This window comes from Haemorhous mexicanus, chromosome 20 (genome assembly GCF_027477595.1).
Source record: "Haemorhous mexicanus isolate bHaeMex1 chromosome 20, bHaeMex1.pri, whole genome shotgun sequence".
Lineage (NCBI taxonomy): Eukaryota > Metazoa > Chordata > Aves > Passeriformes > Fringillidae > Haemorhous > Haemorhous mexicanus.
In genome coordinates, this window is record NC_082360.1 from 9,469,493 (window position 1) to 9,483,933 (window position 14,441).

General features: G+C 54.8%; 1 protein-coding gene across 2 annotated transcripts; it reads right to left on the minus strand.

Annotated features, from left to right (window-relative positions):
- Positions 1-1,859: 1,859 nt before the first annotated feature.
- Positions 1,860-11,009, minus strand: SLC16A6 (solute carrier family 16 member 6). Of its 2 annotated transcripts, XM_059864436.1 has the most exons (6): positions 10,851-11,009; positions 8,211-8,452; positions 7,496-7,639; positions 6,727-6,855; positions 5,032-5,853; positions 1,860-4,458 (listed from the first exon to the last, which is right to left on the minus strand). In XM_059864436.1, exons 2-6 carry the CDS (start codon positions 8,443-8,445, stop codon positions 4,202-4,204), a joined length of 1,587 nt encoding a protein of 528 aa, XP_059720419.1. In that variant the 5' UTR covers positions 8,446-8,452; positions 10,851-11,009; the 3' UTR covers positions 1,860-4,201. The 2 variants fall into 2 exon arrangements, with proteins under 2 accessions (XP_059720419.1, XP_059720420.1); XM_059864437.1 differs by lacking the exons at positions 8,211-8,452; positions 10,851-11,009 and having other exon boundaries at positions 6,727-6,983; positions 7,496-7,636.
- Positions 11,010-14,441: the final 3,432 nt, after the last annotated feature.

The window sequence follows — 14,441 nt, forward strand, 5'->3', positions numbered from 1 at the left end:
TTGTCTTTTTTTGTTGGGCTGGGTTTGTGTTGTTGTTTTTGTTTTTTTCTTAAAAAAAGGCCCCCAAACAGCAAAAAAAGCCCCACAGTCCAGCTTCCTTTCTGCTTCAAGGACAGATACCTATGGTCTGAGGGCTCCTGGCCTCTTGCAAGCTGACCTTGTGTAATTTCCTCTATTTACATTTGGCCAGCACTGGCCTCATTGACTACAAGAGTTTATACAAGCCCTTTGGAGAGGAATACCAGGGATTGCTGAGGCACGTCCTGCCCACATTCCCCTATTTGCTGTGCTGCTAAATAGATGTACAGTGCTACTGAATAAATATCTCCTTATCCTATCTTGTTCTTGCTTTAATGCCTTTGTAGCAGGACAACAGAGAAGGTCACAGGCAATTAATTTAAACCAGGTGGGAAAAACGACTCTTAAAATCCTTCTGGGCAGGGAGACATCTGATAGTGCTCCAGTTAAATGTGCTTTTATTTACGTGAACTGTGTGCAGGCTTTGCAATGCCTTTTTTTGGGGGGTTGTTTTTGAGGAAACTGTTGCAAATAATGTTTGTTCACTGCTGTAAGTGAGCCAGAGTCGAATTTGGAGGCAGATTATCTTCCCTGGACTTTGGTGCTGGTGTTCAAGCATGCAGGGCTCACTTGTGCAAGCAGAATGGAAACAGCTTGTTCCTGATGCCCATCAGCGTGGTGATGATCCCTCAGCAAGCAGGGCATTTGCAAACCTAATGCATGCAGTGGGATTTGGGACGTGGCAGCCCTGCTCCTGGCAGGGTTTGGGGATGCTGGACAGGGCGAGCAGGGAAGGGCAAATCAAGAAATTAGGTTTGAGGGAGAGAAAATTGCTCTTTAGCACGACTAATCTGTGATTTAGTGGCTTTTGGGGGGGGTAAAGTAATTTTTTCTGATACACGAGTTGCTCAGCCTGGCATGGAGAAAGTATTCAGCAATTCAGCCGTGATAAAATAACGACATGATTGTGTGCCCCGTGGGGACACGAGGGGAATGCTCCCAAGTGCCACAATTCAGGCACCAGGAGGGGAAAGGATCCCTCTCTGCCAGGGTCAGGGCTCACAGGAGCCACAATTCAGGCACCAGGAGGAGAAAGGCTCCCTCCAGTCAGGGCTGCAGGGTGAGGGCTCACAGGAGCCACAATTCAGGCACCAGGAGGGGAAAGACTCCCTCTCTGCCAGGATGAGGGCTCACAGGAGCCATAATTCAGATTCCAGGAGAGGAAAAGGCTCTCTCTAATCAGGGCTGCAGGGTGAGGGCTCACAGGAGCCACAATTCAGGCACCAGGAGGAGAAAAGCTCCCTCTCTGCCAGGGTGAGGGCTCACAGGAGCCACAATTCAGACACCAGGAGAGGAAAAGGCTCCCACTCTGCCAGGGTCAGGACTCACAGGAGCCACAATTCAGGCCCCAGGAGGAGAAAGGCTCCCTCTCTGCCAGGGTCAGGCACCAGGAGGGGAAAGGCTCCCTCTCTGCCAGGATGAGGGCTCACAGGAGCCACAATTCAGGCACCAGGAGGAGAAAAGCTCCCTCTCTGCCAGGGTGAGGGCTCACAGGAGCCACAATTCAGGCACCAGGAGGGGAAAGGCTCCCTCTCTGCCAGGGTCAGGGCTCACAGGAGCACCCCTGAGCTCAGCACTAAGCCACAGCCTGCTCCTGGGATTGCCCAGCTCCAGGGAGAGCAGGGCCACTTCAGGCTGCAGCAGTGGCATGTGACAGCTCCCCACTGCAAGCCAGGGATGCAGGACAGGGAGAGGAGGAGGAAAAGTTTCTTCGCTGTGTTTATTATTAAAAAAAGAAGAAAAGGGAAAAAGAGAGGAAGGGGAAAAAAAAAAACCCAAAAAAAAAGGAAAAAGTTTATTGCAAATCTCAGTGTTTAAGAGTATTTCCAGAGTCCACTTTGTTACAAACAAATCAGTAAATCCTGCTTGTGCTGTGCCCTCACACACACACACTCACCACTCGCTCCCCTGCTCGTGCCACGACGCAGACAGGAACAGAAACGGACTGTGAGGTCAGTGACAAACGTAGCATTTGATCTGGATTGGAAACTTGGTAATTAAAAAAAAAAAAAGAGAAAAAACCCCAAACTAAATACAGTAGAACCTCGCAAATCTGCAGAACAGGGAGCTTCCACACACACACAAAACCTGGAGGCCTTAATTCCACTTCCAAGCAGTTGTAATAGCAAAGTGCTGTAGTGAGGTCTCGGATCAATCACAAAGACTTCAACAACCTTACGAGGATAGGCTACAGAACATTTACCAAAACGCTTGAAGTATCATAAATTAACAATAAATTAAAGGTACATCGTAATGCAGCGTGGCTATTTGTTCACTGATCACCAATTCACACAACTCGAGTTCTCTGTAAGGATCTTCCAGTCCTGGGTGCAACACAGCGAGGTTCTGCTGGCCCTGATAAAGTGCTGAGGCAGAGGAAGGACACGAGACCGCAGGTCCCGGGCAGTGAGGATGAATTGCTCCAGCCACTTGGTTGCAAGAGTGCCTGTTTCTTTTTTTTTCTTTTCCTTTTTTTTTTTTTTTAATTTTTCTTTTTTTTTTCTTTTTTTTTTTTTTGGACATCTAAGACAGAAAAAACAAACCAAGCACCTTCCCAAAAAGAGGTTGTTCTTTTTTTTTTTTCCTTTTACAGATTGTCCCACATTTCTATGGCTGGTAAAACACAGACAGGTCAGTGTAGCAGTTGATGGATGATGCCACTTCCACTTAAGTACACAGAATGGTGGTTTGGGGTTTCTTTTTCCCCCAAACCAGAACAGACTCGTTTGATTTGTCCCCCTGAGTTGCCTAGAGGCGAGAAGATGCATATAGGTGGGGTAAGCAAGCTCGTGTCACTGTGAGCAGGAATCTCTCCCGTTAAGACTGAATGAACAGCTCAAATGCTGCCTTTATCCTTCCCTTCATGCACAGGCTCCACTTCATTTCTCACTGAAGTCAGCAGCAAAAAACAAGAAGCCCCTTGCTGACTTTAGGGGAGAGCTGGGGAAGGGGTGCAGCTCAGCCCGGCCACCCCAGCACCCCGTGGGGACAGGGCTGGGGGCAGTGACAGGGGAAGGGCCTGGGGGGCCACAGGCAGCTGGGGCTGCAGCAGAGATTTCCTTGTGCACCTGTGAGCCAAGGGCTTGGGTACATTAAGACATCCTGGGCCAAATCCTCCCTGTGGGGTGGGCTGGTTCCAGCAGCTGGGCCGGGTCCGTGGGCTCCAGCTGAGCCTTTTGCCGTGGAAAGAGATGCTGGATCTGTAGTTCATTTTTTTGTTGGTTTTTTTTCCTTTTTAAATAATTGGGTTACTTAAGACTTACCTATTAAAAACAGCTACACTTTATGCTGTAAGAGTAATTTTCCCAACAATTTCACAAGCAATACAAGATAGGCATTGAAGAGATTGATGTAAAGACAGCTTTCCGTTTTGCAGAAGATCATTTTTCCTCTCCAGTTATTTAAGCTAACCTCCTTTAACAATCTCAGAATAAATTAATAAATACTAGTTAAATTAGGAACAGTACATCAGGTCTGACTATCAACAGAAAAAAGTTCTGAGGATCCCAGGTGGGAGAAGAAAAATGATCTTATGAGATATGTGCAGTAATAACTGGCCATAAAGACACACGGAGCCTTTGATTTCCCAGCATTATGTGACATTCAAGTTAAGATCATTAGCAATGGTTTCTAATTGTCAGCTATCTAGCCTGGCCTCCTCCTCCTCCAAGCTAAAAGGTGAGTCTGTATCCCTCCAGAAGAAGATTCAGTTGGCTACTGGTGGTGTATGAAATGCTCCAGTTCGTATCATCGGGACTGTGGGAATTGGTGGTAGGGGATGGGTGACAGTCAGAGGCTGAGCTGCTTCTGCTGTTGCTGTCGTCAGTATTTATGGATCAGTTGGACCTTTACCTATGCTTGTTATCAGGAAAGCAAGTGTGCATCACATCTTCATGCTAGACAGAAGTTATTCTTATGTGACTATCCGTATTTTCTATGGAGCTTTCCATTGTTGGTTAAAAAAAATTCTGTCTAATATTAAAAAAAAAAAAATTGTTGGTAGCAACTGTTCACATTTAAAATTTCACATTCCCTTTAGAATGGAGTTTTAAAACGTGGAGCAGAGCTGACATTTCCCCCAGCCTTACACTGAGTACATTAGATGAAGAAGGAACAGGGTTTTTTATACCACGCTGTCAGAGCCTTTTCCTGAATTTTCTGCTTTTCCAATATCCATGTCTATAAAGTCATCTGGTAGTTCTGGTGGTGGCCCTGCCGTGCTCTCCTCCACCTGCTGCTGCTGTTGCTGCTGCTGCTGGTGGTGGCACAGCCCAGTCTTGCACGGCCTCACCAGGGCCAGGAACATGGCCCCCAGGACCATGCCAGCAGCACAGGAGTAGAAGGCTGAGCTGTAGTTCTTTGTCGTATCCACTAAGACACCTGGAAAAAAACATTTACAGCAGTTAGCCACAGCCCACTCCCCCCCTGCCCTGCCCTGCCCTCCTGTAGGGCTTTAATCTGCATTTTATCTGCAGCCAAAACTCGGTGCCAATCAGATGCCACGTTAAAAAAGTAACCCCGTTGTGTTCTGGGGTACACAGTGTCATCTCCAGGCCAGTCAGGAGCCCCTGGGCACTGCAGGGATGCTGAGCCCGAGATGCAGCAGGCATCTGTTTGTTCTGCCAGCCTTCACCTTTCTGCAGTGCGTGGCACAGGCACAGCGAGAGGGATTCGCCTCTGCTTGTGCCTGAAGTGGTGCCAGGTTTGGGTTTCTAACAGGATCAGGGGAGCACTGCAGCATTTCCCTTCCCTCTGAGGTTCCTCAGTGCCTCATCCGTGGGACTCTGCAGAGCTGCATTGCAGTCTTCTGGCTCTGGGAGACTCCCAATAGTGGTTGCAGGGCTTTTAGGGGAGTGCTGTGATTAGTGCTGCCAGAATACCTTCTAGGCAGAGATCAGCACCCACAGCTGTCAAACATCCCCGAAACAAAACCAAGACCAAAGTCTGTGTTACCTGCAAGGGGTGGTCCAGCCAACCCAGCTAAGCTTTGAATGAAGACATAGACTCCAGCTGCAGAGGACATCCTCTCGATGCCAACCACGTCGTCTTCAGCCAGGAGGGGAATATGTGTGCCCGCCACCGTGCCGAGCATGAAGCCAAAATAAACGCTACATATCATCAAGCCCCAGAATCCAGAGGCAAAAGGGAAGGCAACCAAGGCTACAGACAGCAGGATGACACAGATGAGCTCGATGTAGATCTTGCGGATGGGCTTCTTGTTGAGAAGCCAGCCTGCAAAAATCCTCCCGAAGACCTCGGCGATGGCCATGGCTGACAGGATGTAGGCAGAGTGGTCCTTGCCGATGCCCAGGCTGCGGCTCAGGGGGATGATGTAGAGGGAAGGAGCGAAGAAGCCCAGGGTTGCAAACAGGCCAAAGAATGCATAACAGATAAAGCTATAGTCTCTCATCACAGAGAAGTCCAGTAGTTTGGTTTTTGGTTCTGGAGGGGTGCTGTTATTGTCAACGGGGTTCTGTCCGTGTTGCTTTGGTTCTTCACTTTTCGGCTCTGCTTTGGTTTTTCCAGGCACATTGCTGGGTGAGGTAGTTATATCGACTCCTGAGTCTATGGACTCTATTGAGGTGCATGTTTGTTCGTTTTCAAGCATGTACTTTGTCTCTGTGGACTCCTCTGGAGGCTGTGCTTTCACTTCTTCCTGCTCTCTGATGACGATGGGGCGCAGCAGCGAGCCGCAGGCGGTGATGCCCAGCTGCAGCACCCCGACAGAAAGCATGCTGTACCTCCAGCCAATCTGCTCCTTCAGGGCCGTGATTGCTGAGGGAAGAGGAGAAGTGTAACTGGGAAAGCCTGTAGTCACACCAAGGAACTGAATTTACAGCCAGGGAAGGGACTGGAGATTCACCACTGGAAGGTTCCAGGTGCCTCTTGAAAAGGCTGAGCAGGGGTCCCTCTACCCAGGGGTCTGGCACCCAAATTCCTCCCCTCTGCTGCAGCAGACAGAAGCTAAAAGCTGTGGCTTTTACCACCTGGCTAGCAGATGCCACCCTCTAGGTAGCCTTTTTTGAGGTCTCAGCAGGTCTGGGGACAAAGGGGCTGTTGTTCCCAGCGAAGGAGGGCAAACTCAGTGCTTGAGTGTCCTTTCTCAGCTGCCCCCACCCTGAAACCAGCTAGCAGAGAGTCTCAGCTCTGCTCAAAAGTGCACGTCACCACCTAATTACCAGCCTTCCTTTGCACCCAAAGCAGCTTTGCAGCGAGGATTAGCCCAGAGCACACGAGCACAGCAAACCACATAAACCTCAAGGGCAGAGGTGACAGGGCTGTGACGCCTGGGCACAGGTCCCCAAAAGGCTGGAGCACTTTGGCAGCCCGTGCTGAGCATAAGCCCAGTAACCTTTAGGAGCAGTTCTGTGCACTGTGTGTTTTAAATAGCTGAAGTTTCTCGGGCTTATTTTTAGTCTGCCAGATCTATATAGGGAGCCCGGCGGGCTGCATATCAGCCAGGCATGTCCTGCACTGGCACATGGCACCGGGGGGGCTCGGGCAGTGTCACACCCGTCCCTGGCACAGCTCGTCACTCTGGGTGCCATGGGCGTGTGAGCAACCACTTGTGGGCACCGAGCTGGCCTCTGGCTGTTTGCTTGGGGAAAGGATTTGTGCCTTTGGCACTCCCAGCACGTGGGCACGTACCTGGTGCGAAGGAGAAGACGGCGAAACATTCCCCTGTCGATGCCACCGCTGTGACCAGCGAGCGCCTTTTGTCAAAATACTGTGATAAAATGGTGACAGTCGGGAGGAAGGAGAGGCAGTATCCCAGGCCTGTGAATAAATGCCAAAAATTGCCATAACAACAAGTAAAGGAGGGGGAAACACCGATGCAAGAACAGGTTAAGTCGGTTTTCCCGGTGGTCATTACAGTATCATTTCGGCCAACTCAGCAAGTCACCCTGGAAGAAAATCATTGGGGAAACCAGAATGTTATTTTTTTGTAAATTGGAAAGGGGAAAAGAAAAGAAGAAAAAAAGAAAAAAGGAGAGTAAAAACCCAAACCAAGAGACCCAGCCTCCCAAACCTGCTAGATAATGCCTTCTGCTCCCAAACAGCCAGCGGGGTCCACTTTGAGGACCTCATCTGCCTAAAGTATTTGAGTCTGTAGCAACTGTTCCCCTAAGCAAGGCAAGCTCCTGGCCATGGACATGAACAGAACACCCAGGCCAAGCTGGAGAGGGGGAAAAGTATCAGGAGAAGAAACCAGAGAGAGAAGGAGCATTAGAGGATTTGATGCCATCCCAGCTCATCAGAAGCCACCGGTGCTGCTGCACGAGCTCAGGGCCGAGTCCAGGGCGGTGCCCGGGGTGGCACAGGCACAAAGCCAAGCCTGGGGCCCATCCTCGCTGCGGGATCAGCTCGGGAGGGGCAGCAGCATGGAGCACAGGCAGGGGACAGGAGGGTGGCTCACCGGAGACGATGCCGATGGTGATGTACATGTCCACCACGCTGCGGGCGAAGGAGGCGATGACCATGCCGCTGCTGACCAGCAGCCCCCCGGCCATCACCACCAGGCGGTGGCCAAAGCGGTTGCTGAGGACCGTCGACAGAGGAGCTGGAGAGGGAGAGAGCCGTGGTCAGCACCCACCTCGGCAACTTCACAGCCACCATCTCCTGCAGAGGCTCTCCTCATGCTCCTGCCCGGCTCACCGTGAGGTGCCACCTCCCTGCACAGCACAGCATCACCCTGGAGCGTTTAGGACGTGCTACAAAATCACCAGAACGGACTTAAAGACAAGCACGTGGCAGCCTGGGACAAATCTCCAGCCACATGCCTGGATACCAATGGATTTCAGCAAGGCTCAAGTTATTTCTAATCCTTTTCACTGCAGAGTTTGCTTTGAAAACTCTGGGTTTTGCCCCTTGCTGGTGAGACCTGAACAACTGGGTCGGGCTCAGTGACACGGACCCTGTCCCTGCACCACCCACAGACATGAGCTGAGGCTCAAAGGGACTGCCAGGCTGAGCCAGACATTTCTTGGCATTTGAGGAGCAGCCTCTGAACTTTATGGCTGTGATTTAATTTATAATGGAGCCATTAGAGGCACAAAAGTCACAAGTGCCAGGTCCTTGTGTGCTGAGTCAGCAGCAGGACTGCCCCTTGCACCTGGGCCTGCTCCTCTTACCTGTGAAGGTCTGTACAAACACACATATGGATATTATCCAGGATATCCTGCTGTTGGTTTCATCAAAGCTGTCCATCAGGTCGTTGAAGAAGACTCCAAATGATTTTATGATGCCGTATGTCAGGGCTTCCACAACAAAGAACGCAAAGGCGACCGTCCAGCCCCATCCTCCGTCAGGCACTTTAGTATAAACGTTTGCAGAGGTGCACGGCATCTTTACAGCTTTGACCGTCATTTTGGATCTGGGGAAAGAGGGGAGAGGCAGCCAGGCATCAGTTTAAGCTGAATTTTGCTGGAAGAGGCACAGCCTGGGAGCTGTAGCACCCCTAAGGCACCACGAGCCGGACCCTGTGCTGCCAAGTGTGGGAGCTGGGCTGGTGTTTCTGCCTCTGTCCCTCCGTGGGCTCCTTCCTGCTGCTGCCCTGTGAGCCCAGCAGCAGAAACTCACAGCTCAGCACCCAGGCGAGCTGTTCCCAGCAGCCAAGCCCGGGAGCTGGGAGCTGTCATCTGTCTGTCGGTGCACGGGGGCGGGTGGATGCAGTTCGTGAAAGATCCACCGCGGCTGGGCTGGTGGAGCCGCAGGAGCCCCCAGGGCACCCATCGTCCCCAGCCTGGCTGTGTCCAGAACGGCAGCTTAGGGCTGCCCACACCTCAAAACAGGGGGTGGGGACGTCCCCGCTACCACCAGCTCCCCTGCAGCCCTTGGCACCACTGCCACCCCCCGGGGCAGGGGGGGCTGGACGGGATCACCCCATAAGATACAGAGTGTCCTCAGCGCTGCCCAGTGTCACCTGGGGGCTGTGGGGGTGGCTTTGGTCCCACACGGAGCTCCCCATGGAAGCCCAGCACTGCACAGGGGGGGACAGCACCAGTGTCACAGTCGGGGGCAGGACACTGTGCTGGGGTCACGGCCACAGCTGCACAGGGGGGACAATGTCAGGGTTACAGTCCTGGGCTCACTGCCACACCCGCAGGGGGGTCGGGGTGTGCCAGGGTCAGCACCACACCTGTGCAGGGGGACAGTGCCAGGTCACCTGCATGGGGGGAGCACGGAGCCGAGGCCACTGCAGCACCACACGTGTGCAGGGGGACAGTGACAGGATCACCCGCACTGGGGTGGGGGGGGGTCAGTCCTGGGCTCACCGCCACACCCGCAGGGCATCCCCTGTGCCATGGTCACCGCCACACCTGTGCGGGGCACAGTGCCGGGGGTCACAGCCGCACCTGTGCAGGGGGACAGTGCCGGGGGTCACCGGCGCACCTGTGCTGGGGACAGTGCCGGGGGTCACCGGCGCACCTGTGCGGGGGGACAGTGCCGGGGGTCACCGCCGCACCTGTGCGGGGGGGACAGTGCCGGGGGTCACCGCCGCACCTGTGCTGGGGGGACAGTGCCGGGGGTCACCGCCGCACCTGTGCGGGGGGGACAGTGCCGGGGGTCACCGCCGCACCTGTGCGGGGGGGACAGTGCCGGGGGTCACCGCCGCACCTGTGCGGGGGGGACAGTGCCGGGGGTCACCGCCGCACCTGTGCGGGGGGGACAGTGCCGGGGGTCACCGCCGCACCTGTGCGGGGGGGACAGTGCCGGGGGTCACCGCCGCACCCGCGTGGGGGTGCCAGTGCCGGAGTCAGCACCGTGGGACACAGCGCGGGTCAGCCCCGGCGCTGGCTCCCGGCAGGGCGCGGAGCGGTGCCCGCCGTGGCCGCCCCGTGTGCCGCCCCGTCCCGCCCGGACCTGCGGCTCGGGCGTGCGCTCCCCCCGCGCCGCCGTCCCCGGCAGCCACCCGGCATTTCCCTCCTCCATTTTAGACTCGGCTCCTCGGCTCCGCGCTCCGAGCCCCGGCCGCAGCCCACCGCGGAACTCGGCACGGCGGAGCAGGCGAGTGCGCGGCACCGGCCCCGCGGGAGCCCGGCCGGGCTGCGAGCCCACGCCGGGGGTCCCCGAGCGGGGCAGGGGGGTCCCCAGGCCCCGCAGCCCCTCCTGCGGTGCCGCATGGCGGGTGCGCGGCTCCCGGGGGATCCGCTCCGCCAGGGATGGAGCGAGGCGTGGGCTCCTGCATCCCTCCCTGCGGTGCTGCCCGCGCCGGGCTCTGCTGCAGCCGGGCAGGGCGAGGGGCACGGGCGGGACCCCCGAACTTTGCGGGAAGTGCCTGGAGACCCCCCGAGAGAGGGGACGGGGCTGCCACGAATTCCTGTGTCACTGCGAGGGGAATACGGGGGGGAAAAGCTGATCGGGAGGAAGCACGCTTAGGGAACAGAAAAAAAAAAAGAGATAAGGGAAGGAAAAACAACCCAGCGAAACCGCAAACCTGGGCGTATGTTTTGTACCTTTAAAGATTAAAAGAAATAATGGTGGCCGGAGAAAAAATTGAAAATGAAGAAGCCGGAGCGCAGGGGCCCGGCGTGGCCCCCCCTTCCCTGCATCACTTTCCCAACATTTCAGCCCTGATTCCTGCATCGCCGGGGCCGCGGGCTAAAAATACAGGGATGCGGGCGAGGGGAGGTGGGGAAGGAAAACGCTGGAAAAAATGAAAAATAACGTTAAAAAGCGCCCTAAAAGAGGGGGGAAATTAAAAAAAAAAGGGAAACAAAGCCCTCCCCCACCCAGCTCCCCCGGAATGCCCGGGCGGGAGCCCCACTCACCCGGTGCTGCGGCGGGGTCAGGGGCTGCCCATGGCCCGGGAGGGCGAGCGGGCGACCCTCGGCGAGGAGGCGGCCCCGCTGCCCGCCGGCCTCCGGCCGCTGCTGCTCCCGCTGCCCGCGGCGGCGGCTGCTGCTGCTCGGTGCTCGCTCGCAGCCCTTTTATACCGGCTGGAGCCGGTCTCCGCCGGCGGCTCCGCAGCGCCCATGTGCGCGGCGCCGGGCCCGGCTCGCCCAGCGGCGGCACCGCGTGTGCGGGAGGGGCGGTGCAGGGGCGGCCCCGCGGGCTCCGGAGCATCCCCGGCAGCCCCCGCAGCCCCCGGCCCGCACCTGCCCCGCACGGGGAGCTCCGGCAGGTGCGGGCTCCGGAGCATCCCCGCGGTGCGGGTGGGATGCGGGGAGCACATGCCGGAGCCCCCCCGCCCCCCGGTGGTTTTGTCCCCTCGGAGCTTTGGGCGCTGCGCATGATGCGGTGTTGGGGAAATATGCCCCTTGTTTGTATTTTTCAGGACCAAACATCTCCTTTAGTTGTGTTTCTAGGGAAAAATGTCACTCTGGGTTGTATTTTTAGGGGAAGCCACTTCCTTTAGTTGTGTCTTTAGGGGAAACCTCCTTTCCTTTAAGGAAAATCTCATTTTAGGGAAGAAAATCTCCCTCGGTTGCATTTTTAGGGCAAACATTTTCCTTGCTTGAATTTTTAGGGGGAACCATCTCTCGTGGTTGTATTTTTAGAGGAAAACATCTCCCTTAGTTCCTTTTTTAAATTTTGTTTTTAGGCAAAAACCCATTTTTTTGGAATACATTTCCTTTAGTTGCATTCCTAGGGAAAAAACATCTCCCTCAGTTAAATTTTTAGGGGGAACTGTCTCTGTCAGTTGCATTTTTGGCGGAAACATCTCCCTTGCCTATATTTTTTTGGGGAAATCATCTCCTTTAGCTGGACTTTTAGGGAAAAACATGCCTTTTTTTTTGCATTTTTAGGGGAAAGCATCTCATTTAGTTGCATTTTTTTAGGGAAAAACATGTCCCTTGGTTGAATTATAAGGAGAAAACATTTCCATTGGTTGCATTTCCTAGGGAAAACCAACTCCTTAATTGGATTTTTAAGGGAAAACATGTCCTTTATGTAGGAAGCTTAAAAAGTAGGGATTTGTGAGTCAAGCAGAGCAGGAGAGACCAACTCACCACTTACAGGCATGGGGAGGGAGGGAGGGAGGGAGCAGGGGTTCAGTCAGCCTGAAATCACAGAACACCCTGAGCTGGAAGGGACCCACAGAGTCCAACTCCTGGCTGTGCACAGACACCCCAAAACCCCACACTGTCCTTGAGAGCATTGCCCAGGCTCTCTTGGAGCTCTGGCAGCCTCAGCTGGCTGCTGCTGCTCCATCCTGCTCCTGCTCTCCGTGAGCTGGGCACAGATGGATGCTGCCAGGAGGATTTGGAGTCTTGCACCATTCCTTGAGGGCTTCTGCCTGCAGGGAACAGCAGAGGGGTCAGAGTGGGTGGGTGACCACACTTCTCACCTCGGCCAGGAGCCCACCACTGGGTGCTGGGTTAATGTGGAACCTGCTGATCCTGGTCCCTGGAAAAAGCAGCCAGGTTAAAATGTCCCTGCATTGCAAGGGCTGCTGTGTTTGGCTTGGCCAGAGTCCCTTCTGCTGCCTTTCCCTTCCTTTTTCCCCAGAGGGATTGCTGCACAGCCAAGGGCAGCAGGTAGTTGGGGCAAAATTCTCCTGATTGCCCCAAATGAGGCAAATTGTTCCATTTTTTTGGGAACTTTGGGAAAGCTGCTGCTGGTTTCTCTTGGCAATGCTGGCCCAACAGCTGCTGCCTCCAGCAAGTGCTGCTGCTCTCAGGGAGGTTTCTGCAGTCCCCTCCTGAACAAGCTGAAATAATTTTGAAATCCATCAGAAATCCATCAGAAATCTGAGTCCTCAGCCATGGGAGTGCACCCTGTGTGTCCTTGAGAGCCTCCTATCTCCCTGTCCCACAGGAAACCCCTTCCTCTGAGGGAGCCTTTGAGGTGGGTGTCCTTTAGCCATGCCCTGCCTTTCGGGGGTGCAGAAAAAGGGTGAGCACCAAAATCCCGTTATACAAGCTTTTCACAAGCTTTTCCCTGGGAATGGGTCATCCTCCCCGTGCTGAAATTCTTCCTGGTAAGGACAGTGCAAGTGCTTGTGGGACAGCAAAAGAGGTTTGTGCCTCCAGGGCAGAAATAAGAATGCAAATATCTTTGGCATGAAAAACCCAAAGCGATTTGCTCCTCGGTATTTCTTGTCGGTGCTCTGCATCTCTCTCTGCCTCACCTTCCCACTCCTTTCCTTTGGGCTTTCCAAGAGCAATAAGGCTCTGGGGAGCCCAGGGGGCTGCAGGGGCCCTGTGGGGGGACAGGGATGGTGGCTGCAGCCTCCCCAGCCCCTCTGTAAAACGCTTTTCCCCCATATTTTTGGGGGAATTTCCCTGCTGCCTCGGTGGGATCCTTTTCCCCGGCACATCCATGGTGGGTCCGTGGATGGCAGCAGGACGTGCCTCTCCATCACCCCAGCAGCTCCAGCAGCAGGGCTGGGGGCTGAGGGCTCTGTAATCCACGGGGAAGCAGAGCAGGAGTCCTGGCTGTGGGCATAAATCAGGCGGGAGCTGGAGCAGGGGGCGGGCTGGGCAGAGCAGGGGAGCGCGGGCCCCTGCGCCGAGCGCCGGATGGCTCAGGGACTTCCAGTTCATTTATTCTGCCGGGGTTTGCCCAGCCCTGCTCGGCATGTGAAATGTTTTCTCTGAAAGACCCAGCAGTGAGATGGGTGAAAAACATTCTCCTGTCCCAGGAGCTGGCAGAAATCCTGGTAAATCTGCAGAAGTATGTTTTTGTCGGTGCTGCTTGTTCTGTGAGGAGAACTAGTATAAACTATGCCAGTAGAAAACCTTTTTCCTGGAATGAAGTCCTGACTGTGCTCAGAGCATTGTCAGGACGGTTGTGCTGGGGATGGAGCTTGGCTGGTAAACATGTCAGCCCTGGGGAGGCCCCAGGGGGCAGACACTGAGCTCCTGCCCCTCTGCCCCACGGGCAGACCCCTCACCAGGTGCCTGCTGCCCCTCTCTGCTCAAATCAAAATCTCTGGAATCTTAAATTGAAAACAAACCATAGATTTGTTTTTCTGCCCTGCCATCCATCCCCCCAGGCTGGGGCTGGACATCCCCCCGCGGGGTCAGCACCAAGTGCCTCACCATGGGGATATGTCCCCATCCCATGTCACAGCACAGCTGAGCCATCACTTCTGCTTGCCTGCCTCAGTTTCCCTGACCCCTGCTGGCACAAGGGGTGACACTGGGAGCTCCTGGAGTGGTCCTGGATAGCAGCAGGTACCCACTCTGGTTTGAATTTCTCATCCTTTGCTGTGTCCTTTTCTCCCTGCTCCTCGTGGCCAGGATGGGGGATCCTGCTGGGACTTTGGGCAGGACCACTGGGTGGCTTTGGGCTGGAGATCAGAGCTGGGACCCCCTGGGTGGGTTGTGAGCCCCGGGAGCTGGCAGGGGGTAGCTCAGCACAGCTGGGTGTGCTTCAAAGGGCGTCAGGTTTTTCTGGGCTCCAGCCACTGCTTT